The sequence below is a fragment of the Pogoniulus pusillus genome, chromosome 14, assembly GCF_015220805.1.
Source record: "Pogoniulus pusillus isolate bPogPus1 chromosome 14, bPogPus1.pri, whole genome shotgun sequence".
In the NCBI taxonomy this organism is placed as follows: Eukaryota; Metazoa; Chordata; class Aves; order Piciformes; family Lybiidae; genus Pogoniulus; species Pogoniulus pusillus.
Window position 1 is genome coordinate 16,447,994 of NC_087277.1, and position 26,685 is coordinate 16,474,678.

The following is a 26,685-nucleotide window of genomic DNA, read 5'->3' on the forward strand; positions in this document are numbered from 1 at the left end:
GAACAGATTTTTGTATATAAAAACTCTTCCTCTTTTTCTCATTTGCAGAAGTCATTACTTGGATACATTTTACTATTTCCTTTGGGGTTTATAAGGATACATATTATGTTATTATGGAACACTGGCAACATGGCTTGGCAATTTAAAAGCAAGTTCAGGTACTTTAAAATCTGTAAGAGAGACACACCCTGGTATTTGTCTTTTATAACCATCTGTTAGTAGCATCAAAGTGTTTTTTTAATATCTGAGTTCACCTTTTAGCTAAACTTGCATCAAGTCCAACCTATCACCCAGCCCTAGCCAGTCAACTAGACCATGGCACTGAGTGCCTCATCCAGTCTTTTCTTGAAGACCCCCAGGGACGGTGCCTCCACCACCTCCCTGGGCAGCCCATTCCATCTATGATTCTATGATTCTGTTAGTAGCATCAAAGTGTTTTTTTAATATCTGAGTTCACCTTTTAGCTAAACTTGCAAAAATTATAAAAAGGAAAAAGAAACACTACTAGATCAGGATCCTGCAGTGTCACTGCTTGATGTTGGTGTTTGAAAGAGATGTCAAAATCTTCCAAAAATACCATTCCCTGTTCACTCCCTGCCTTTCCTGCTTTGGTTACAAAACAGATACTCCATGGAAGACAGCAATTACAAGTGCTATTTCCCATAATAAATTTCCAAGGAGGATCACAGCTCTGGATAACACATGGAATTTGGCCAATAAAATATGGCTGGTTAAGTGGGAAAGAGAATATGCTCTTAGAAGACAAAAGAAGACACACAAATAGCCTCTATGAAGAGAGAGGTCCCTGATGAGCTGAGATCAGAAATTGTACCTCCAAAACTGAACCAAGGAGACAAGAAGAATTGTAAGTACAGGCAACTAGAAGTACAGTCTCTAAGCTGGAGATAAATACATTGTTAAAGCTACAACTAAGATAAATCCAGTAAGATAAAGTTCATTATTTAAAAAAAAAAAAAAAAGGAGTCCTAGAGAGAACATGGAGGATGAGAAAAGTAAGAAAAAATCAAATATTGTTATAAGGCTTCCAGAGGAGTGATCCTATTAAATATTAAAGCAAGCCTATTATTCCCTCCTAGCTGGTAAGAAGCACACTGAACACTGGAGATACAAGATCACAGACCAGTTTAGGGTGAAGAAGTTGGAAATTAAAATTGAGTAGTATTCCTAGAGACTCAGCATATGTTTACTGGTGCCCCTTAAAAATGATGCACAACTTTTTTAGAACTAAGGGAAAAAGAGAAGGAAGAAACATTCCAACCTGATCTGGATACCAGCATGGCCGTGATGAAAAGCATGCTTAATTGATAAAGCTTCCAATCCTAAAAGCCAAAGACAAAATGCTATCTGACAAAAATCTCATTATCACTGAGAGTAAAGCACAAGCACATCTAAAACTTTTTAAAGAATAGAGATAAGAAGAGAAACTGTCTCCTTAGCAGCAGAGGACAATGCAGAGAAAAAAGTCAGATGCTAAACTTAAGGTAAAAAAGGATCAACAAAATTAGTCAATTCAGAGGGAATAGTAAGAAATAGCTGGTAACTAGTTCAGAAGAAACAGTAAATTTTTTTAATGTGCTTTATAAAAAAATATGTGTAACAGATACATCTTCACACGAAAGATAACCAACTGTCCTATGGATTGAAACCAGCTTCAGTTAAGAAAAAATGACAGGATGAGGCTGGATAATCCAATTATATATCAGTTTATGTCTGAATTTTACATGCTTTAAAAAACTTTAAATCTTTACTAGCAGATTTCTTTTATATAATTTGGCAAAGTAAAAGCATTTCCTTCTCCTACAACTAAGAACAGGCAATTGTACTTAGAAACTAGATTAATGGCTTGTTATATAAAGCTGTTGATAAAAACGTTGATGCAGAGATGTTTACCAAACTGTCAACAGTCAGAAAAAAAGCTATACTAATTGTATTTATGCACTTAGAAAAGGATTTCTGGAAGGAAAAAAAAATGTAGGTAATTGTAGGAGGTGCTTTAAGCTGCTATAAAACATGCATAAAAATTTACTGCAATGTAGGCACTGAGAAGTACAAGTGGTTTCAAAGACTAATTAAATAAATCCAGCAAAGAAAGTTCAGCATGACCTAATAAACACAAAGTTGTGGATACAACCTCTGGCTCAAAAAGTGCCTAGGCTGTATTTTCCAAAATGAGAAGGGCAACATTTGGGAAAATGCCGCTTTAGACTTAACATTTCATTCCCTAAGAAAGACTCGTGCTACTAGCCATAGTCATGGAAAGGATGCTGGGTTAGAATGGGGCCTCTAGTCTCACTTAAAATGAATCTTGGTATAGCTACTCTTTCTAGACCCCAAAAAGATGAAGAGAAACATTTAAGTGCTCTGTGAGACCAATTATTTTACACTGTAACTTGCTGGCACCTGTTTATAATTTCCATATAGACCTTCGACTTGCTGGATGGAAATAGAGGAGGCTAAGGATGAGACTTTCAGAGATGCTCCACCAGCTCAGACACAGGGGAATGCTACTGAGAAGTTCAGCAGGAAAATGTGGACAATGGTCTGTAATCCATAGGTAGACAGAGCAGAAAAGTGGCAGAAACATATCTCAGTTAAAAAAAAAATCAGATCACTCTGAATAGAAACATAAATGGAAACCTAAGTTTTTGCAGTGTTCCTTTATATTCCTGCCTAATATGAGAAGTTGTGATCTTCTCATAGCTCCCTACTAACTAACAGCTTCAAAGGAGGCATGACCTAGCTCTTGTAGACCAAACATTCCTTGGAAGTATATGAAATCTTACTAAGAAAACTATACAATAACTCAAATTGGATAAAAACTTTACAAGTGTTTCCCAAGGAAAAATGAGAATATATATGGAAGAGAGCTCTACAGATCCACTTTTGAAGGACTGAAATGTGCAAGCCAACAGTTATTTTATGCTAGACTACAGACTTTTCAGATGTGAAAGGGACGAGATTCTTCCCTTGCTGAAAACTTTCTTTGTGCTACATTCTAAGACATCCTTGGAGCTAAAAGCGTATCTGAGTGACATCTGCCAAGGAGCCACTTTCTAGATTATGCCTTACAAAGACTGAGACGCAGCCTAGGTCTGTGTTTTAAGGCACTTTGAAAAAGAGACAAACATGCTTGGGAATGAAATGTGTTTGTTACCTAACATAAAAATACCAGCAGTAAAGCAACGCATGGAGTTATAATTTGTCATCACACAGAAATATTTCTCTCTGTCCACATGATCTTGCAATCTTCCCTATTGGGCCTACAACTGTCTACACTGGAAAAACATGCAAGTCTCCATTTCTTACCCAAAATCCTGTAAATTACATTAAATATACCTGTAGATTAAGAACTCCATATTTTGACATCATTTTCTCTCCCACTGCAATTCAGCATTGGGTGACAGCTTCCAACAAGAGTAGTTCCTCTTAACAGTAAGAAATTTCTTTGATGTAGGCAAGTTTTCTAGAAGAGGTAGTGTCTTTGGTTAGACCAACTACTGCAGCTAGTTAATACAATCATCCAAAGCTCTTCCTCAGATTCTAAAGGAAAACAGAACAGCAATAATGATCCCACAAACCACAAGATTGGCCTCACGTTGAAAGATATGGAGAAAGAAGCTTCCCAAGCTCCAGAAAGGGCTGAATCTTCTCACCACCTGGACTGGGGAGGTCTCAACGAAGCTAACAAGTGATGCTGTATAGATCAGCAGTCAAATTTTCTTAAAGTGATGTCTTGCCTTGATGCAAGGCCAGAACCTATGTTTTTCAATAAAACAAAAGAAAGTTTTGTTGGCTTAAAGAGAGTAAACCCATCACATTTTCCATTTTGGATGAAGGATCCCAATGCGGAGTGACTATCACTGAGCAAATTTCCAACACAGGGCTGGCAAAAGGCTGGTAAACCATTTTAGATGGTCCTGAACAGAGAGGACACTGAGGGACCATTAGCCCCTGATACAAGTGATGTACAACAGAAAGAAGTGGGGACAAGATATTGAAACAATTTGCAGCACAGCTGTGCCAAACAAAAAGATTCCCATTTTGGCTTTATTTGTGCTCTGAATAATCTTTATTTCCTCCAAACCTTCGCATTAGGCAATGGCTTAGCTAATAAATATGTTGTAGTCACTGCTTAACAGCACAGGACATTTTAATGTGAAATGCCAAAGCATTGAGTGAATGATATACTCCATTTAAAAGATTTTCCTGGGCTATTCCAGTCTGATCTCATGGCCAAGTGTTGAAAAGCAATCTCATTTCACCACAGATCAGCACCTTCACTCTGACAGTCAAGATCTGGAAGTTTATTGCACTGCCTATGGCAAAGCACAGCTTTCCGCTAATGTGCCCAAGCAGTAATCTTGTCCACATAAACCCCCCACATCCTCTCAACAGAAAGGTTTTGACAAGCACCAGTTACACTGCACAAATATGTATAATTTTAAGGGTTACCTCTAGGCATTAGATGAGTCAGCTAACAGACAATTCTTTTTCTGTGGGAACAAGTTATGTCCTACGGCCTATATATCAGATATCACAGCCAATGACCATGGACTTTAGACTCTGGGTGCTGGTAACAAGAGCCAAACACAAACAACACACCAAACATATCAATACTATTAAGACTTTCATAGAAAAATCTGCCTACAAAGCTGCTGGGGATAAAAATCTAAACTGGCTTTTAAAGAAGACAACAAAAATAAGGCTGACTGTGTATATAAATTCATTACTGGAAGGAGAAGAAGCAGGAGAAATTTTCTAAGTTTTCTACATTTTCTAGTCATTGCTGTTTATTTGGAGTGATACAAAAAGCTTGACACTGGATAATCACACAGCAGTTCAAGGAGTTACCAGCAACGACTTCTTAATTCAAACAAGAATTTCTCAAACTGTAGAATAAAAGAGACAAATTCAAATCTGTACTTTGCCTTCTCCCAGTCTAGTAGCTCCAATAATAATTTCACATTGCCAGACATAAACTTTAACTGTCATAGATGAACCCTGTAATCTGTGTTTTCATAGCAAAGTGGTGGGATACAGAAGTGGAAAAATTGGGATAAACTGAATAGCAATCATTAGTCTTTGATCAATGGTCCCTGTTCTCATGAGGGACTTCAACTTCCCTGATATTTTCTGGCAGTATAATACAGAAGAGAAGGAGCAATCCCAAAGGTTTCTTAGGGTGTGTGGAGGATAATTTCTTCATACAGATTGTGACAGAGCCAACTCAGCAAGGGACCTGCTATCTGTGAAGAGAGAAGCACTTGGGGGTGATGTAGTGGCTGGGGGCCATCTTGGGCGTTTTTGTAAAAGGTACCCAATATTATTTTACATTTGCAATATTCTGACTGCAGCCCACACTGGAATACTGGACACACCGAACAGCCAAGGTACTGCTGAAGTGAGGCCAGTTTGGAAAACTGAAACTGCCTGTCAAGTCTGATAGCAAGGAGTTGAATCCTGTCCAAAATACTGTCTTCTCTCATCAGGCAAGTTTCAAGAGTTTCTTTGTATGACAGGTACAGCCATGCCTTTTTCACATTAAATCCATAAAAGGACGTGACAGTTGCAATGCTTGTAACTAATTTAAGACAATTCAAGGGACTGATCAGAAAAGGCATAAATGAAACAACTCTCCTAGTAATTTTAAACCAGTTGTGGTATCTGGCAACTGATTAAAAAATTAAGCTAAATACCAGTGACTGACAAGAAATAGGAGAAAAATGGAATTTCAGAACATATTAAAAACAAATTCCTTTTTCTCCTGCTTATAAATTGAAGGCGTGTAGGTGACCCTTCAGAACAACATGCTGTACTTACAAAGAAATAACATTTTATATTCTTATTTGAGGCTAAAACATATCTAAGACTGAAAGTCTACAAAGCTGAAATGAAATACATGGTTACTTTAAACTGTTATTAGCCTAATTCAGCTTTATCATTAGCTCAACACAGAGATTAACACATTTCATATTTCAAATCACCCAGTCATATCTGCTACAAGCATGCTGAACAAATATCATAGCCTGACAAGATTTAATAGGAAAAAGTTGCTAAATAGACCTATAAATATAACACATTACAATGCATCAGTTGGTGCTGCCACTTTCTTGGAAACATTGGAACAAATTAGTATAGCTGTCTAATACCCTCTTTCAATTTTCTTACATGACCATGGTATGAATATACAAAACTTAAACCCAGGGAACCAATCTCACATTCAGTGTTTTACATCTGAGTTACACTTGAAAAATGTGTTGAAATTTAGAGCAAGTCTCCACCACCTTCCACTGTTCTAATCATCTCTCATCTGTCTGAAGCAACAGCTCACCTCTGACAAGTGCACTTATTATTTTAAAATAACTTTTTTTAAAATCTAGCAGTTCTGCAAACCCAATTTGCTTTGAATCTCATTCCCTCTTTGCTGGGGAGGTAGAATTTAATATTTATGATAGCTGTTCATGGAAGGGAGTACTTGCAATTCCTCTGATACATATTAATGGGTTAATAATTCTTTTATTTTTCCTCTCACAACATAGGTATCTTTTGTTCCTACAAGGTAATAAAGAAGAGTTACTCATCTTCATAATATAATCAATCTTGAATTTTAATTAAACCTATTAACTGAACATGTCAAATATTTGTCACTTTCAAAGCAGTATAAAAATTACACTCAACAGTAAACGTTAGTCAGATATTACTCTGAGTTATAGCACAGCCACAGTATCTAAAACAAGATCTTTATGCTATTTTATTCAATATTAATGTGATTTATTATAACAAAAGTATTTTATTCATTCCTCTGTACCACCAGCAGCACAGGAATAAATTTCCTTGTAGAACATACTGGTGTGTTATGTACAGCACACTGTGAAAAAAATGAGCTTGCAATGGCATATACATACTTCCCCTGTCTTCCTTAACTTTGCACACTAAACTGAAAATCCACTATTTATGCATCTCTTATTCTGCAACCAGCCTAGTCAAATGAACAACTCACATGAATAAACATAAGGATAAAAGAAACCATTTGAGAGATCGGAGACTAGAGACTGGAGGAAGAGTGGGGATATTCTTCCCCATGTTACTTGAATATCTAATTAAAATACAATATATGAAGGACACTAGAGATTAGAAATAGATTCTGCTCTGAAAAGCATTGCTAGAAAAACAGCCTTACAGGTTTCCATGCTCAGAATCCATAATGCATCAATTCTGCTTTCTCCTTAAAGCTAGTACTTTTACAATCAACTTGGGACCTAAAGAGATCTGAGATAGAACCTGCATGAGCATCTTCTCACATAGCATCATCAATAGCAAACATGTCATAAATCCAATGCTACATTGGTTACGACACACAGCCCTACAGTTCTCAATGCCTGCAGGTGATTTGCAGTCACAACATGCAAAATATCACCAAATGCCACCACTTTGGTAAGAAATACATTCAGATACACTGGTACCAGAAGAAAACTGCCCAAGAGTCAGAGGGCCCATTCAAGGCTGAAGAAAATGTTAGATGACATTAGCCACATCTTCACATTCCAAATAAAGGTGAACTACAACTTTACTAACAAAAACGTATCATATTAATGAATTATTGACTTAAATAGTGCCTCTATTGCCTTACACTATTTTTTTCTTGGGAACCCACTAGTGTTTATAACACAAGATGCCATAATGGATGCAATACAGATAACTGTATTGAAGAGAACAAAAAAGCATGTTTTTCTACAGTCCAACACAGTCCTTTCATTAAGGTAATGAAAACCTTATCATGGTGACACACAGGCTGGATGCCTTGGTGAACAGGCTTCCAGGATCTCTAGTAGTAAGAAGCAGAAAAAAACAATTCGCCACAGAAGTCAGACGATGCAACTACGTGAGGAGAGCTATAACCGAACTTCAAAGACTGCAGCGAAGCTCCTTTCTAGGCAGCTGGGTGAAATCAGGCTTGGGTTTTGATGACTTTCATAGAAATAATATAATAACAACAAAAGGGGGATAAAGTAGGGAGGAGGGGAGGGAAATAGAGGTCCAGGTCCAAGACAAATCTAAAATAAACTGCTTACACAATGAGCTTTTGAAATATCAGTATAGAGCACCCTGTTTTACCCTGTAATAAAGTGATGTGAACAGCAAACAGTCTTTTTACATGGGAGTCTAGGCAAAGAAAAATTACATGAACCAGGTCTTTCATATCTTCCTTATTTTTATCAGTCAGCATCATCCCAGCCTTCTGAAAGGCTAGAATGCACTAAATGACATCAGTCACCACCATAATTTGCAGTCTTAATGCATATATTCTTGTTCCATTACACAGATATTGATTTGCTCTGTATTATAATAAATATTATGGAAGTGTCTTGACACTGATCAGCTTGCAAGCTGGTAATCAAAGAGAAACAAGTGTAACAACAAACCTATAAAGAAGCAGTTTTTACAATCAGCCAAGTGCCAGAGCAAAGTATGGTGATGCCAGAGTCATGAAGATGAGGACAATCATACAACAGATGGATGTTCATATGGAAAACAAACCAATAAAATCCAGCTAGATCCCTTCTTCCATCAATTAACAAAGTGTTAAAGCAAAAGTGTCCATATGGAAGTGCTTTCATTTGCCCATCTTGGAATTTCAGTGACATACATGGTTTACAGAATTACAATTATATGCCTAACTAGCCCTTGAAAATGTCACTGAAACAGTAGAAGCTGGAATAAAAATGTAAGTCTTGCCTTATAGCTGAATGAGACTAAAATAAACAAAAAGAGAACAAGAGGTAACTGTTTAAAATCAGATGAACGTGGCTTTGGACAGAAATAACAAGCTTTGGCCACAGACACAATTAACCTCAGGCTGGCAAAAGCACAACTTCCCTGCTTCAGGCTCCAGGTAGCAGGAATGACAGGGACAGTCTTGCACTAGCTGTGGCAAGATGCAGCAACCTTGACATGAGACATGTTGGAGATCACAGGAGGTGGGAGAAAGAAAAAAAACAGACATCATCTGGCAGATCGTTTGAGTAGACTTTCTCACTTGCTCCAAGTGATAGTCACACATCCTCAGCTGAGCGCAGAGGCACACTGCATATCTCTTTACAAAGATTTCAAAACAATCAACTCAAATGCACATCCTTACATAAATCACCTCCTCCTGCTCCAACATTTCCAAAACTTGCCCTAGGAGGCTGTGTGAATTAGCAGAGCTAATTCAATTACTTAATCCAGCTGACCATGGTCTTCTATGACCACGCAGCACATGCACAATTTATCACTAGTGATACCTCTTGACTAGACACAAAAGCTATCTTAATGACATACAAAGACTGTTTTGTATAATCATTTCAAGAAAATGTCTATTTATTATTAATAAATATCTTGTGTACAATCTGACCACTTCTACAGCATGAACAACCCAGGAGAGTCTTTGGGTCACCTTATGAAGAATGTCAAGAATGCTACTAGTCAAATGAACTGAACCAGGCAGAGAAGGAGCTGCTGGGCACAAACTGCCATTTGTGCTACATACAACTGGACAAGTGATAATCTCAGAGCAAGAATTCATGCAGAAAACAAATCAATCATCAGGTTAAAAATTTGGTTACATTTTTGTTACAGCTATCAGACCATCAACACACCTGTGTGTTAAGTATTAACTGCTGTTAACAGTAGTAATGCAGTGTGTGCAACTGTACACTTATGGGCATTTCCTTCTGGAAACGAAAGCAACGGTGAGAGAGAAGTGTGAATTTAACATATCACAAAAATAATACCCAGCCTTTAGGTGACAAAGTAAACAAGTGAACTATATCCCTCAAGAAAATCTTAACATGGGTAATAAAATGGGTAACATATGCATCTATTTATTTATTTGGGAGCTAGAAAGGAAAAGTGGTAGAGATGGAGGAAACAATTTAACATTTAATTTCTTGTATACCAAGCTGATGGGGGAGGATGAGCACCTTCTGAAGATGGCACAGCACCAACTTTCCAGGGAAAGGTGTTGTGATGTTCTAGCAATGACAGATATATAAAGTGCGTGTATAGAAGTATTCACATCATATATAAGGAAATAAAGTGAACATGATTACATGAATAGACAGCAGACTCTCTTTTTAAAGTTCTAATAATAACCACCTATGAGACAACAAAACAACAGAGCTTCAAGAGATGAAAAGCAACATCAGCTGTTCAGTGTGCTCCTGAGCTTTAGGGCTACTGACAACATGGAATGTGAATTTTGGTCATGGTTTCACATAATTCATGCTTTCTTGATACAACAGAAACTATCCATTGACAACCTATTTTTTCTATCATAATTCCCTGCTTTATATTTTCTATTTGATAATCTTGAGAAGATTTCATGACATCTGCCTTATTCAGTCTGGCTGTGCAATGCACAGAGACATAGCAGTTTGATTATAAGGAGACCATATCAAAATAAGAGAAGCAGTCACCAATAACACAGCAGTTACTCCTTCAAACGGAACAACGTTATGGATGTTACCCCATTGTGAGTACAACTTAACACATGTATTTTACTATGTGTAGAGCCTGAAGAGTCTAAAGAGAGAGGAAAATAAATGAAGGGGAAAAAAATCTTTCCAGCCTTACTGCCAAATTCTGAACTTCTGTTTCTGTTTCTTGGAGACAAGCCGTAGTATTTCTGGTTTTGCAGAAGCAGCTTAAAAATGTGTGAAATAAAAGATACGACTGGACAATGTTCATGCAGCTTCACACTCTATTTTATCTGCTTCTTTTTCCATACATAACAGAAGGGCTCTTGAAGAGCTTGAGGGCAGGTGATCAATGCCAGGAGAAGTGCAAACTTCTTTGATCCCATGACACAAGCTGAACAAATAATTAGCAAAACCAGAGCCCAAGCACTACTAGTGAGTGTCTCATGAAGTTTTCTCCTCCTCGTCCAGATGGATTAATTTTTAAAGATAACTTGCTTTTCTTCTCCAGTGGGGAAAGAGTGGGGACAAACTTCCAAAAATAGGCTACCCTGTCACAACTGCTAACTGTCACGCGGTGCTGAGACTGGAGCTGATCTCTTGGGAAGGGGGCTGAGAACAGAGGGGAGTAAGAAAGTAAAGGGAAAGGGTAATTTCTCTTACCACAGTCAAGCCAGAAAGAAAATGAATAGGCAATCTGCAGTCAATCACAAATAATACATAAGCCAAAAATCAGTCATTCAAGTAAAAACACATAAATGTATCAGTTTTCCAGCAGTTATTAAACAAGTGCTATATTCTACAGCATCAAAAATGATGCCCAAATGTACTTTCTGTCCAAGGTCTCATCGGGACAAATACAAGATTACTGCCTATTTAAACAAATTGACCCAGCAAATTAAACCAAAATGCTCTCTTTAAATTCAATTTTCAAATGCTGTCCTGAAAAGGCTTCTGTCCATGTGACCTCTGCAGTAAATAGACACACTGAAGTCACAAGATGGCTGGAAAAAATCATGGTTAGGCTTTTGTGAGATGCACCGTTCAGACGACATAAACTGACAGCTTATTCAGAAAAAAAACCCAAACCATAAAATAAATAAATCCAAGCAAAAATTGCTTAGTACTAAATATTTAAATTTATAAGAAAAGGTAGAGGTAAAGTCTACAACTGCACCATTATTAAATGGATGAGAGCATAATATCATTCAACAGTGATCTTACCTCTATGCATCTCATGTATTCATTTTATTAAGAGGTCTGAAGTGGAATACTTGAAAATAGAAATCTTATTAAGAAAGTCTTCATCATCCTTGCTGGCGTTTTCCCTTCCCAATGCATGAAGGAAATGTATTTTGCCTGCACAATCTTCACCAAAACAGACTGATTTTTTTTCATTACCTGCCTTAGTCACATATTGCTGTTGAACAATACATCCTTGATTTGTTGAGCTGCAACACCAAGCATTTCCTGATGTATCTATGTAAGATGCTAATAATGCAATCTTAGCATCAGCACACAGACAAAAAAGATAACATAGAATTGGATATCATCACTAATTCATTAATTTAATTTTCCTTTTTGGGTCTAAAACACAGCCTACTTGTCCACAGACAACAGAAGGTTTTTGTTGTGTAGAGTCATGAATCATCGATTTAATAAGACTGAGGTACTGACTGAAAAAAGATGATTTAATTGTTTGAGAGATGACCATACATAGAGGCCCATTAATGGCATAGCTGCGACTTTGGGTGCTGGGTACAAACGGTGCCAGGATAGGCTTTGCCTAATGGCCATCTCTTTCCCTTTCTGTGTAGTAGTAACATGATGTACAACAAATGCCATAGTTCCATTTTATTATATAGCCAATATAGAGCATTGCTTTGCTCAAGATCTGAAAGTGCAAACACTATTCATTATTACTTTCCATAGGTAAAAACTTCAGTGCTGCTCCAGCTCTGCACATCAAGAGGACACAGCTCCCAGACCCAGAGGCCAGGAGAGGCCAAGAGAGCAACAGCTTTAATTGCTCATCAACAACTGAGTCAAGGCAAGTTCTACCAAACATCTATGATAACCCATTAAAATGAGGCTCACTTTATAGGGAACAGTGATGATTAAGGACTGTGATAATGGACACTAGCATTACAGCCATCACAGATAACTAGGGGCTCTAATACAGGGGTATTATAGCTTCTTCCTCATTTCTGAACTTAAATTATAAAAATAAATGTCTCCTTAAAGAAATAATAGTGTCGACTTCTTTTAATGTCAGATATTAAATAAAAATTCCAGTATAATCATAGAATCACTTAGGTTAGAAAAGACCTTTACGATCACTGAGTCCAACTGCTAACCCAGCACTGCCAAGCCCACCACTAAACCATGTCCTGTAGCACCACATCTATACATCTTTTAAATCTCTTCAGGGCTGTGGGCTAAACCACTTCCCTGGACTGTGAGTTCCAGTTCTTGACAACCCCTTTCAGGGAAGAAATTTTCCCTAATGTGCAGCCAAAATCTCCCCTGGTTCAAATTGAGGCCATCTCCTCTTGTCTTACCACTTGTTACTCAGAAGAAGGGACCACCACCCCCACCTTGCTACCACTTCCTTTCAGGCAGTTGTAGAAAGCAAGAAGGTCTCTTGCTCGGTCTCCTCTTCCCCACACTAAACAACCCCAGTTTGCTCAGCTGCTCCTCACAAGACTTCTGCTCTAGATCCTTTACCAGCTCCACTGCCCTTCTTTGAGCACATTCCAGCATCTCAATGACTTTCTTGTAGCAAGGGGCTCAAAACTGAACGCAGTATTTGAGATGCAGCCTCATCAGGGATGAGTATACCAAAATCAACCTCTATCCTAGTCTGGCTGGACACACCATTTCTGCTGCAAGTAAACCACTCCTGAATGGAGCCTGAAATCAGTGCTTGAGAAATACAACACACCTTCTAAACAAGTTCTCACTTAGAGCCCTTTTACTCTCACACAGTAAGCGTTTATGAGAGTTTTTATGGGAATTATTGTATAGGTCATCCATGTCATAAGAGATACAGAGATTACTGTCAGAGTTCACTAATAACATACATGACAACTTGCTGTGAGCCAAAAGACCACAGTGAAAAATCATACAGATCATGAAACCACTGAGACATGAACAAAATAAAAGTTTCATCTAGGTATAGCTGAATAACTTCATCTGAGAAGAGATGACAACTGGAGTCCTCAGACAACTATTTTGTTATCTAGAAGTGAGTTTTGAAAGTCAGACATTTTGCCTCAAAAGAAAAAGCAGTGTTTAGATAGCTGCAAGTAGGTATTTTGTAACAACTTTTGGACATTAACACTTTGCTTGGGGAATACAAGTAGCCTGGGGAAAACCAACACATTTTGTATATCACTACCTCTTTGATGGTCTCTCAACAAAAAAATCAGACCTAACTTCAAATAGCCTTCTCTTTTCATGTTAAGAACAGCCACAAAATATTGGTGGGGTAATAAAAAGAATGAAAAAACTCAAACATCTTTAATAGAGAAGTCATAAAAGACTACATTTTTAAAAGACCATATATTTAAAACAAACAATTACTGCAATTTCTTCCCTGATTTGCATCTACTTAAAGGTATTTCATGAAGGTGAAAAAGGAAAAAATACTGAAGTACAGCATGGCCACTTTCTAACACTTCCAAAGCGTTTACCTTGGCATCCCCATAAACAGGCATATATTATGACTTCAGCTCAGACGCTGACCCTCACCAAGAATGTCCTTCTTATGTAGCCATTCTAATGCAAGAGTCAGTGCAAACAAACAAAATTTTTTTGCACCAGTGGGGAATAACCTCTCAGTTGCACATTTCTAGGTGGAAGGGGTGGGATGAGAAAGATGACTACAATACGGAAGTTGAGGATGTACAAAAGAGTCTCTTCTAGGTATCTTTGCAGGTCAGATCTAAAGGGTAGTCAAATTGCTTGGGTTTTTAAGCAAACAATGATTCATTTCCCTCATTGGCATATGTTGCTGGTTAATACTATTTACCAATTATCTGCTCCCATCTTTCCATTACTGAGATAGCAATGCATGTATCACAAAGGTTTTTGAGTGTGTGACAAAGATTTTTGGCTACTGAAAAACAGCACTGCACAACTTGCAAAACCAAAAGGTTACTTCAAGACAAAATTGCCATGAAGCATAGCCATTTAAGTAATGAAACTCTATGCTTGCTTGATTGATTTCTTTATCTTAAAATAATTTTTCTTGCTTTCTGTCAGTTGGCAACAAACACACCTTAAGGTTTGCATTTCAAGCAAGAAGAGAAATCCAGAGAGTTGTTCCTAAAGGACTAGAAAATGTACTGCAAACTCTGATATGTACACACCTATCAAAGCTACTTAACAGTCAGACAAGGAATGCACCAGCTGTTAGTCCAATTCAGCAGGACCTCAACTTTGCTTAGAGGATTTGGTAATTGGTCTTCTCACCCATTTCAAAAAGCTGTTTAGTCACATTCTAGCCTGTAACATCCATCCATTCAGATACTCAAATCAAGCCCGAGCATTTTGTTCTGCTCACTCCCCATAATCCACACGAAGGTACATGGAATGTCCTTTGCATAATTTATGACCACAATAGCACAACAGCGCCTAAGTTTGTTGTTGTTGGGTTGGGTTTTTTTGAGGGGGGTAGAGGGGAGATCTTTATCACCAGCAGTCACTGTCGAAATCATAGGTCAAGCATTCAAGTGAAAAATGCCCAATGCAAGCATCATCAAACAGGTCCAACTCCAATCATTATTCAGTGTAATTATGAAAACTAAAAACTGGCTCAATTGTTACTAGAGTTCATACTTGCAAAGACTTGGTATCTACCTGGGACTTAAGCAAAAGGGAGACACGGCAAGAAAGCCTATTTCAATTGTTTGTATCTTTGGAGGGAGTGGGCAAATTTTCAGTAATAGATGTTAGTAAGAACACAAAACTAGTGTACATATTTGGGCAAAAGGAAAAACAAATAAAAACCATGTTTCATACAAATATTTGGTTATGAGATGCCCTTGAAGCAAACCAGTGAAAGATTTTGTATGATAATTTAACTTGAGTTTGCTGCCTCATGGACTCAAAGCATCTAATTGAGAAACCATCTCACTCCATTTCTTTGCATACCATGGGCATTTGTCATGGATGTCCCAGGCTGAAAGGCTGCAGCTGAGGCATTCTCTGCTTCACTCCCACATGGAAAGGAGCAGAGAGCAAGCCTCCCTAATGACAAAATCTACCCCAAAGGCAGCTTCCCCATCCCCTTGCTGCCATACTAATGCTCTCATCTTAGATGTAGCTATGTTTGGACAGTATACTTTTAAACACTGACAAGTATCTTTGTGAAAAGAGAGAAAAGATTCAAATGCATTAATTATTCCTCCTTTCCTTTCCATTTCTCTCCTCTTTCCCTTTTCTTTTCTGCATTCAGCAATCTCAGTGAATTACGTTCACTTTATTTAAACAGGGAAAATAAATCCACCATGATCTAACTTCTAAAATACTCCCACCCACAATTAAATCCTGTTGCCCACTTCCAAGCACAAAAGAATATCAAACAGCAAAATCACAGACTTTTGGGTTACACTGAAATCAACACAGAAGTAACCTTCAAAACTATTTTAAGAGATGAGGCACATTAGAACCATAGATGAAAGTCATAAGATATAGACATCTGCTGAAAATAATTTCACTGAGAAATTCTACTACAGATTCTACTACAGGAAAAACAGATTTGAGTAAACCCAAGTGTAAGAAAACAGATTTCCCATCCGTATTTTTTTCTTTAACTGGTAAAATACTTTCAATATATATGAAGATTAGTGAACTTGTACAGGCAGAGGGTGGATGAGATGACCTCTAGAAATTGAAATTATTTTATGGAAAGGAAGCAGGGTCATTACAGAATGAGGTGAGAGTGGTAAACAGCTACAGAGAAAATATCTTCCTAGGTACTTGAATAATTTATAGAAGTATTACATAATGGTCACTCCAGGAAAAATTCTAGCACATTCAAAGATTCTAAGAATTCAAACATTTTCATGATTTTATGTATTAAGCTCATTTTTCTGCACTAAGGCAACATTTCAGAATTAAAAAAGCTTTCACAGCATCGTATCAAATGGATGATTTTACTGGTATTTAAAACACAATGTCAGGCAGAGATTCAACTTACATAGCTTTGAGGGAAGCAAGTGAATTTAGAGGCAGCTATTTATTTCTCTGTTACATTACATTTTATTCCAGCATATAATGCTAAGAGATTATACATGCAGAAATGTAACAGAAATGCCTATTTTGGGGGTGAAGAAATTAAACCAGAAATCTATCTGCTGCCTTATGCAATTGCTCTTCTCATTTCTGTCCATAAAGATGTGCAAATTCAGAATGTTTTTTGGATACATTTTCTTCCAATAACCTAAAATAAATATCAAACCAAGCTGGCAAAATGCAAAATGATCCTCTCTGAGATGCAACCCCAAACCAAGGCACAAAGATAACATCCCAAACAACAGTTCTTAATAGGCAGAAAGCAGTCCTGTTATTAAAACTTGGAAGACCAAAGCCACCATCATGGATAGCTGCAGCACCCAGGAAATGGCAGAAGTAAATACAAAACTCACAGAACTCTGAGTGTAACCAACGCCTCAAACTTCCCCTAACCAAGCAGGACGTAAAACAAACCTAGGTAATAAATCCTGCCTTAGGGTACAAAATGTGCTGTATCTTTGAGCATGTGCACATTTATGCATGCACATGCTGCAAATTCTAGGAAAAAACAAAATCCTTTTAATGGTTGTCATTGCCCTGCAGTCATTGCTCATTTTCACAACATAACATTTCTTCACAACTTGTTGCCTTTTACCACTCCCATGAACAAACTCATGAATAAGGACAGTACAGATCATAGAATAGTTTTCACCTGGCTAATGAGAAATACTGGTAGGAGTTCAGCCTGAAAACAGACTATGCCATTTCGAGATGTTCTGCACACAGAGGTCATTCTCAGCAGCTTCTGTATTAGTATATCAGGGCACATTTTAGTTTGCAAAACTGTAGACCCCAAAACCACCATCTACAGTACAGCCTGGCAAACCTGGCAGTGAGACTACAGTGGCCATGCTCCCATCTTAAAATACTCATCTCTGCTATGTTTTACTATTTACAAAAATACTACTAGAGCTGACTGCTTGGTCTTGATAAATTAAGAGTTTATCAAGATCTTTAACCAAGTGACAGAAATGTATTCTTTGGATTATTCTCTCACATTTAGTGCAAACCCGAGTATAAGGATAGCTTCAAATTCAGCAACAGAACCATGAATCACACTCCTTCAGGTTCATAAAAAAAGCTCCAGTCCTACTGGCCTCAAAAGGCCAAGTAATGCATAGACACTAAACATGCCCTTCAGCACCTTGTAAGAATACAGCCAGTGACCAGGACCTTGTAGAGCTGTAGACATTCCTAAGACAACTTTTTCCCCTGTTTTGTTATCTAGAGTCAATCAGTGAATGTAATAATTTTCCCCTCAGGATCTGGACTTATTTTAAAAACGTGATTAATGGGACATTATGTAGTACCAGCTCATACTCTTGACAGAAAATCAACTAAATATGTTCTACTTTAAAACATGTATGAGATTAACTAGAGCAAAAACAAAGCAATTATGTTCTACAATGTCATTTCAGGTCTGCTCTGAAAAAAGCATTAGGAAACTGAGATATATTTAGTAAAAATTTAAGGTGGCACTATATGTCTGATTTATTCAAAACCTCATAGGAAAGGAATCAAGAACTGAAAAACTTTTACGTTCATTCTCACTTCTGTGCTTCCTGAAATGCTAGCAACCATGGCTACCAGACGTCACTAGGCTCTTATTTTCATCATCCAGAAATACCAAAATGTAATATACGCTCATCAAACTTGTCCTTAGTTTTGGATTTTCCTTCTTTAGTTTTCAAAGAATCCTCACAGATTTGAGTAACAGTTGTAACAACAGAAAGGCGTGTTTAGATAAGAAATTTGTGAAATCTCCACTTCTTACAGGTTGTACGAAAATTAGGAGTTACAGTGGTAAAAATTGAGCAGCATTCCAACCTTAAGACACCAGTCTCAGATCACAGCAGGGCTAACACAATCTATGAAAAGAATGATTAGCCACTTTCTTCCTCAGTGCCCACTTACTTTGGAGGAAGGACAATTAATAAGTAAATGGATGTAACTCCAGTGAGATTTAAACAGTTGTAAATGCTGGAAGGTGAACATTGATCATTTTCAAGCACATCCTGTTTTTCCCATTTCGGTCTAGAGCAGTGTTTGTGGGATAATAGGCTGTCTGTCTCCTTTCCTCTCTTCTCCCAGAATAAGTGACTGCAGCAGCTTAATTATCAAGTTACAAATAAACATATTCAGTTTGGTGCATACATTCATTACAGATAATGAGCTCAAGACAAAAGCTATTGAACTCTAACTGATGCTCTACGAGCCGGTACAAAACAAGCAATGATTAAATGATATGGCCTAGACACAAGAAAATAAATTTTTATTCTTCCTTTGAAAAGCATGCAAAAAGCAAGAAGATTTTTCTGGGGAGAACATGACAAAGAGGTAATTCTCAATACCTATTATTTTCTCTGGTCTCAATAATTTTTCATAATACTCCAGTGAAAGTTCAAGTGGTGCTCTAATTTTTCACTTATGTTGTTGTTTTGGTGAGATGTTTACAAGTAAAAGCTTCTAGTGTTAGCAAAAAGTTGGGTTTTATAGTGGCACAAGGATGCATTGTAATGTGCTACACACTTGCTTCTAGTGTTTGCTAGAAGTTGGACTTTATATTGCCACAAGGATGCATTTTAAAGTGCTACACACTTGCAAATAAAATTAAGACAAGTGAAGTATGCAGGCACAGCATACTAACCTCAGTAATTTTAAGTTTGTAGTGATAAACTAAATATACTCCAAATACTAGAAAGTCAGGAAACTCAGACTTAGAGTTTACTATAAAGGAAATAAAAATATCGAAAGTATAGGCAGGGAGAAATTAAGTCTGTGGAAAACTGACATCTGTCCAACGTGTTGGCATGGTCAGGAGCTGCACAGATTAATCTTCAGCTTCAAGACAATGTACAAAGAGTGCATGTAGTGCTTTGAGCGTGTTGTGGCTATGGATGGCCATGAAAATGTTTTGCTCTCTAAGTTTACAACATAAGGGAGTGTTCTTTACATTGCCCTTTTTCCTTATGAACTTTCATTTGCAATGGTGTAAGGATTTGAGGGATTCTCATGCAAAGCTTATCAGAAATACAGTTTCTTTATCTCTTCAAAAAGCACTGTTGCAATGTTCCATCTGAAGGGTTTGCTGTGAACCTTCGTGCTGGATTTCATTTACTCAGATTCTAAATATAAAATAATCTGGAAATGTTAACAACTGCTTCTTCTTAGATTCTGTCCAGTGGTTGCAAATTCATCATAATTTTTCATTTTGGTCAAGTCAGTTCAGATTGGGCTCTCCTGATAGCACATAATTAAAATCCAAAATGTTGCCTCCTAATTCCAGCACAGCAAATCTAGGATCACAGACAAGCAAAATTATTACAGATCACAGAGGGCTTTTACAAGAGGTATTTCAACCTTGTTACATATTGCTAGAGGAGAAATGATTTCTCTATTCACAACCTGTGGCTAGCTTTAGAAAGACTGCAGCTATGGCCTACAAGCATCCCAACTGGCCCCACTTTAACAGTGGAAAGGGGTGCAGAAAGCACTGGACACTGGAAAGGATTTAGCTTTGAAAGTTTACTTCTTCCAAGTCAACAGGACACTGACAACATGCTACAGCTAAAACTGAGAAGTTTTCCTTCCCTTCCAGGTAGTAAGTGCCATCCAAAAACACCCAAGGAAAATTCACCTAATACAAAATAACTTTTTCCGGTAATCCTGGAGCATGTTACCCTGACAAAAAAACAGCTGCTTTCAGCTGCCAGACACAGTCTGTGGAAATACTGCTCCTTGAAAATAATTGCTTCAACAACCAATTTTCTGTACAGCCCATACAAAAATTTGCTCCATCTCCTCTTGGAGACATCATGCTTTGCTCTCCGCAGGTCAAGACTAGATGACTTTTCTACTCATCCTTCCTGCTGCAGATAATGACTGGAGTTATATGTGAGCTTATCATGACACCAGGCCTTGTCAGAGGTCAAGGAGCATATGGACAATGCTTTTTGTCATACAGTTTAGTTTTACGTAGTCCTGTGACGAGCAGGAAGTTGGACTTATCCTTCTGGGCTTCATCCAACTAGAGATATTCTGTGATAGCCTTTTTCTTTTTTTTGTTATAGTAGACTCTAATCCTAGCAATTGATTGTCATCATCCAGGTCATACTGTAGGGATGAACAAATCTTTGAAAGTTAAGTCAAAGCTGTTATCTGATCAGGTGATGAACGAGAAACCATGTATAAACTGTTTGATGAAGCCAAATATATGAGGAAGTTCCCTTCAGTAATTTCAGTTCCTATGGTATCAGCAGGGTAGAAAAAAGTGTCTAAGGGATCAGATAATAGCAATTAGGAGCCACAGAATCATTTGATCCTACCATGAACCTCTCAATCAATCTGAATTCTCTAACGTGTTTTGCATCCTATGTCCACTGCCTAGGCAATGCACTGAATTCAACTCATTGCAATAAATACACCTGAGATAGATTTCTTTATCTGAGAAAATGTATCTGAGAAGGGTCAAGTTCTTTGCTACCTCATTAAGGCCTCATGACAGCTCTTTCAAATGATGAATAAAAGCTCTTCACACTCCCTGTTTGAAGTAACACACATAGGTAACTTTACACAAACAGGAAGGCCAAAAGCAAAATGCATGTGTGAAACAAGCTAATGCTACTTCCCTTGAGCTGGCTTTGGAGGATGCCAGCACTGCTCATGGAAGGAATGTGCACTCTACTCCTCATGAAGAGAGGAAGTCAGACCACCTAGCTACTGCACCCACAGCTTCTGTCATTAACATACAAGACCAGATTCTTAAATAAGGAATGCTAAATATCGTATTTCTATCTGTAAGAGTTACAGGAGTCAAAGGGAAATACATCAACTAAAATACAATGAAGCTGTACTCACAAGATGTTAAAATAACTTATTTCAATTCATTAAGTGTGCATATTAAATTTTTAAGTACAGATAAATGAAAAAAGTAAGACACTGGTAAGTCTTCTTGTTTGATGCAGTACTAGAAGGCAACTACAGCTGGATCCACCATGAGAAACAGATGTTGCAATATTCCCTCTCATATAATTTCAGTCACACACCTGAACTGGGAAGTGTGAAGGACACCTACACAGATGAGCTGCTGTTGCAAGAACTCTACAGACTTGGCCAAACTTCAGAGGAGATATCAAACTCAACTGGGAGGAAACACAGAGGTGATGTGAATTTTTACATCTTGCTCCTCAGTAAGAGCAAATAGCAGTGAAGAAGATTTATTTCCCTGAAAACCATAATCTTGATTTGGCTCTGAAAGACAGGTGTCAGCCCTGCTAAAGAAACAGTCACAATGTCAAGAACTCATCCCACCATGCTTCATTTAACTGCTTAGAGACTCTGAAAATGTAGAAGCCTGCCTCTTGCACCACTCTCAGGAAGAAAATTCTGTATCAGGAACCTTCTGTTGCATTTGTTTTAGGACCAGTAAAGTACCAATTTCTGAAAAGAGGAAGACAGTGAAAGTGGCTGTGATGCATGGTATTGCCTTCCAGATGAGTTCCTTAGAGCCAGGTAGGCTGAAGAATCGCTGTGTTGTGGATTATACTGACAATTTGGCTTGCAAATGCATATGGCCAGTCTTCCAAAAGTCATGTTACCTGCATGTTTTACCACTTCCTATAGCAAATCACTCCAAAGGATTCAACAACTTTGTCCACTCTTTATTGCTTCTGCTAATTGTAAGAAATTTGCCTATGTCACAAATAGTTTGGCCACAAAAATATCCACTTAAATAATCAGCACTGAAATCTCTGCAGTGCTACACATATATTATTCATTCCTATGTAATCCCATTAGGGGCTTCTCTAATTCCCACAGAAAGGCTGACAGAGAACTTTTTCTCTGTTTTTGAGCACACACAAGTTACAGGTGTTTTTCTTATCAAGTCCTACATTCAAAACAGCTATTTTTAATTAGCCATCAATAATGCAGGATGCCTTTGAAATAACATTTATTCTTTTCATTTTGCTATAAAAAGTGACATGAGCAGTTCTTTACATCTTTATGTTAAACTGAGTTAGGGAAATATTCTACTCACCTAAAGCATATTGCACTGCATCAAACTAAATCATTGATTCCTACAAAGAAGCCCTTCAGTGACAGCTCAAAGTCATATGGCAGATCAGGCAAGAAAAATTAAGTATATCTAAAAATCAGAGTCTGGATTTATGGCCCTTCAATTAACAACCGACCAAGTTCTTAAGCAGTAAAATAATACTCTAATTTCCTGTTAAAACTATATCTAGTTTAAAAAAACTATATCTAGTTTAAAAAGAGATCCTGTTGATTATATTAAAGTCCTCCAGTATTAGACACAAGGGTTGGGACATCTTTTTACCACATACGACAGTGCGGTCAGACCCCAAAGAAACATGCTGTGAAGATCACATCAGTAGCAGAAGTAACTGGGTCTCTAATACACCCTGAGAACTGCCAAAAATGTATGATTGTTACGAACAAGTACAGTCTTTTAAGCATGACTTTTGATGTCGTACAGCACTGCCCCATATGTCCAAACAAATGCCATTTTTAAACCCTGAGGATATATTTAGCACAACATACATCATTCCACTGTCGTCATTTCACTGAACAAAGCAAAAGGCAGGATCATGCTAAATGATGCATCCTCAGCTTGTGTCAAGGATTGCAATACCAATGAAGTTTCAAATACAATCAAATAACCTAAAGAAATCAGCAGAAGATGGTATGATAGATATAAATGGATTTTGAATTATCAAGTCAAGAATGAAGAATGGAAACTCAAAATATGCTGACATACAAACTGTATCTGTTCCTGACTAACCTCTGTTCCCCTGTCATTCACATAAGGCACCATCTGATCTTTCAAGTTTCTGCATGCATGATGAGCTCTTGGCTACAGCCTGGGCTGCTACAGCCAAATCTTTGTGATCCCACCTGGGCAGGACAGAATGCAAGCTATCAGTTCCGACTGGCACAACTTCCTGTGCCCAGAGTGACCCTGCATGACAGCTCCATCCCTCATTACACTAGCCAGGAAATTAATGTACATCAACAGCCCAGATTAGCATATTGACATCTCACTAGAAGATTCAATTGTTTTGAATTTTGGTGACTGAATTCAAATTGGTTTTTTGCTTTGTTTCTTTTAATGCAACATTTAACAAAGAACAAAATTTCGCTGCTTAGCAACAACTGCAGCTATCTTTTGTGATTTTGCACTCAGTGTCCATCACAACAAACCATTTGTTCACCTCACCTTCCTGATAATAAACTATTTTTCTGACGCTGCGCTCTTTGAACCATGGTCAATCATCTACTGTTTTATAAAGTATTAAGCCCCCTTTTTCCAGTGAAACTGGGTGCACAATCTTTTTTCTAGCACAAAGAAGCATTAGAAAGCAATGAAATCTATTTCAGTCTTTAGCATTGCAGTGCTGCTGGTACAACCAGCACATGTCCCCTGTCCAGCAGCACCACACAGGGAAGGTTCCTGACCTAGAGGAACCTGAGGGAACTGAAGAGTCCCACCAGGAAGCAGCAGCTCATACCACTGCAGCTGAGGATACCTAGGAGGTGCCAGGAGTGATGGCAGTTTAGGTAGCTCAGTAGGTGTACAAAGGTAGTATGGGGTGACATATATAAGCACAAAGAAAGCCTCATCCCACATAAATAGCCTAAAAAAACAAATAAATGCAACAATAGTAATTGTACAGGTTTGCTCTCAACTGAGATAACTGCTTAAAGACTTACTTTAGATTAAATCCTTTCTTCCATAAATCACATTATTCAGAAAATACATATTTCTTTTAAAAAAAAAGTTTTGGAGAGGAAATGGTTCCTTTTATTTTGTTCCTTGAATGTCCCAACTAAGACATTTCTACTAAATAAGCAAAGTATTTTCTGCCTTGATTTTGGAGACTGCCATTTCCAATCACATCCAAATCAAGTATTCTCCAACACAGCAAGGTGCAAGTCATGCACACAAGCTCATTTTCGGAGACCATCTCTGCCCAAAGAACATGCAAGCCAAGTCACATGCCCGCCCCAGTGGCCAGAGCAGATCTCATCACCAAGGTGGTTCTGGTCCATGACAGCTTTTCTAGTATGAATTCATTAATTACTTCTCTTCTTCCCAAGAGCTTTGCTCACATTTTTATATCATTATGAGACCAGGTAGTGAAGGTTACTCTGCACATACCGTTCTGTGTCAGTCTGGGAGATCACTTCTGATTCAGTTATGGGGTTTTTAAGCATGGGGTTTTTTTTGCTTCACACAGTCCGAAGAACACAGAAACTTCATGAGACAACAACTTTTCTGCAATGAAATACGTTCCTGTTGATTTTCCAAGCTGATGGTTTTACTTTGCAAATCCTAAGCCAACATTTGATTCTTACAAAGATCTGGTAATGTGTCCCACTCCACCATAGTTTGCTCAAAGTTTGTGAATTTGGAAACTTTTGACATTCATGGGAAATCATCGCTGAGGGCCAGGTTGCCCACTTCCATTCTGCTGATCTCCCTGCTGCTGCACTTGAACAAAACCTGTTTGTTAGTAGCAGTTGTTTCACAGTGCTTGCAGCACAGCGGTGCCACTGCAGTCTCCAGAGCTCCCACGCCTGCTTATTTTCCGCTTATTTGAAACACCCCTGATATACCCAAGGGGACTCTGAACTCTGCTATTCTTGCAAGTAAGAGAAGTAAAACCCAAACTAACAAAACAACTCCATACAGAGAGAGAAAAAAGTCAGTGTGGAGATAGATACAGTCTGGGCTCTCACCCACAGAGGGAGAAGACCAAAGCAATGCTACAAGTGCCCACACACCAGTGTATCTGTGGTTCAGATGAAAGTCTCTCATCTAAACTCACCATCTCTCATCATCTTGGAAATTTCTCTGCAATAGAAGAGGAAGAAATGAAGATGTCAAGGGTGAACCATCTAAATTTCAACCAGAAGATTCACAGAGAAAAGTAAAGAGAGTACCACATCAGAGTGAAGAGTAGATCTCTAATTGAAGGGAAGCGGGAGTGAGAAGACAGGCTATGTAGAGAGAGAAAAATAGATATCCTGCCAGAAGAACAACCTATGATAGCAGTACCTGTCATATATCCTAAGGATTTCTGTTACCAAACAGCAAAAAACATGTTGGACTGAAAATGAAACTAAACTAAACAAAACAATCTAGTCATAGGAATCATCTTCTGGTCATGACTGTCTGTTCTTTCAGACAACAAAGACTTAAAATTTCAGGACATGAGAATAATTTCTGGGGAGTAAGACTGATGCCTGTGGCTTCAGATACAGAATATATTCATAGCAGGAGGGCTGTAGGACAGAGCTTGCTTGACAGCCTAAGGCATACAATTTTCTTCCTGTAGCACAAGTGCTTAGATTTGCTACCCAAAATGCCTAGATTTCTATCCTGAATGTTGTTATATATATAAAAGCATGACTTGACTTCCTCTGAATCCAAATACATTTTGTTACACTATAAAATCGAACACTAAAAATAAAGCCACATTGCAAGATAAGGCTGCCAGTACTGCGTGTGCTGTTTACCTTGTGCACACACAGTGTCTGTGTGGCACAAAGAATCAAGATGACATGGAGTTTTCCATCCCATTCCAAGAAGTATTAAACATTTAAAGCATGGTTGGCCCTTTTGTCCCAACTACAAAAAAGTGAGATTTCCCACGAAGTGGACTTTATCCTCCTCTCATAATTTCTTTTGTGATCTCCTTGCTGAAGAAGCCTCCGAGTCATTAATGATATCCTTTCTGAAGCACTGGCTCCTGTTAGGAAAAACATCTTGATGTATGTAGTATTTTACAAACAGGTGACACCACTGTTCTGAGAGTAATGTGCTGAGATGCACATTAGACAATAAATACATTATCTAATAATAGTAATTCAGCGCTATGCATAC

General features: G+C 37.9%; 1 protein-coding gene across 5 annotated transcripts in view; it reads right to left on the bottom strand.

Annotated features, from left to right (window-relative positions):
- Positions 1-26,685, bottom strand: part of TRAPPC9 (trafficking protein particle complex subunit 9) — a 443,292-nt gene that overhangs the window by 131,530 nt on the left and 285,077 nt on the right. Inside the window, exon 22 of one of the 5 annotated variants that reach the window (XM_064154353.1) lies at positions 26,379-26,551. The exons of the other annotated variants lie outside the window; for them this stretch is intronic. Within the exon in view, the coding sequence (XP_064010423.1) occupies positions 26,394-26,551 (158 nt within the window). The 3' untranslated portion in view covers positions 26,379-26,393. Of the gene's footprint in view, positions 1-26,378; positions 26,552-26,685 lie in introns of those variants that run through there. 5 annotated transcript variants of the gene reach the window in all.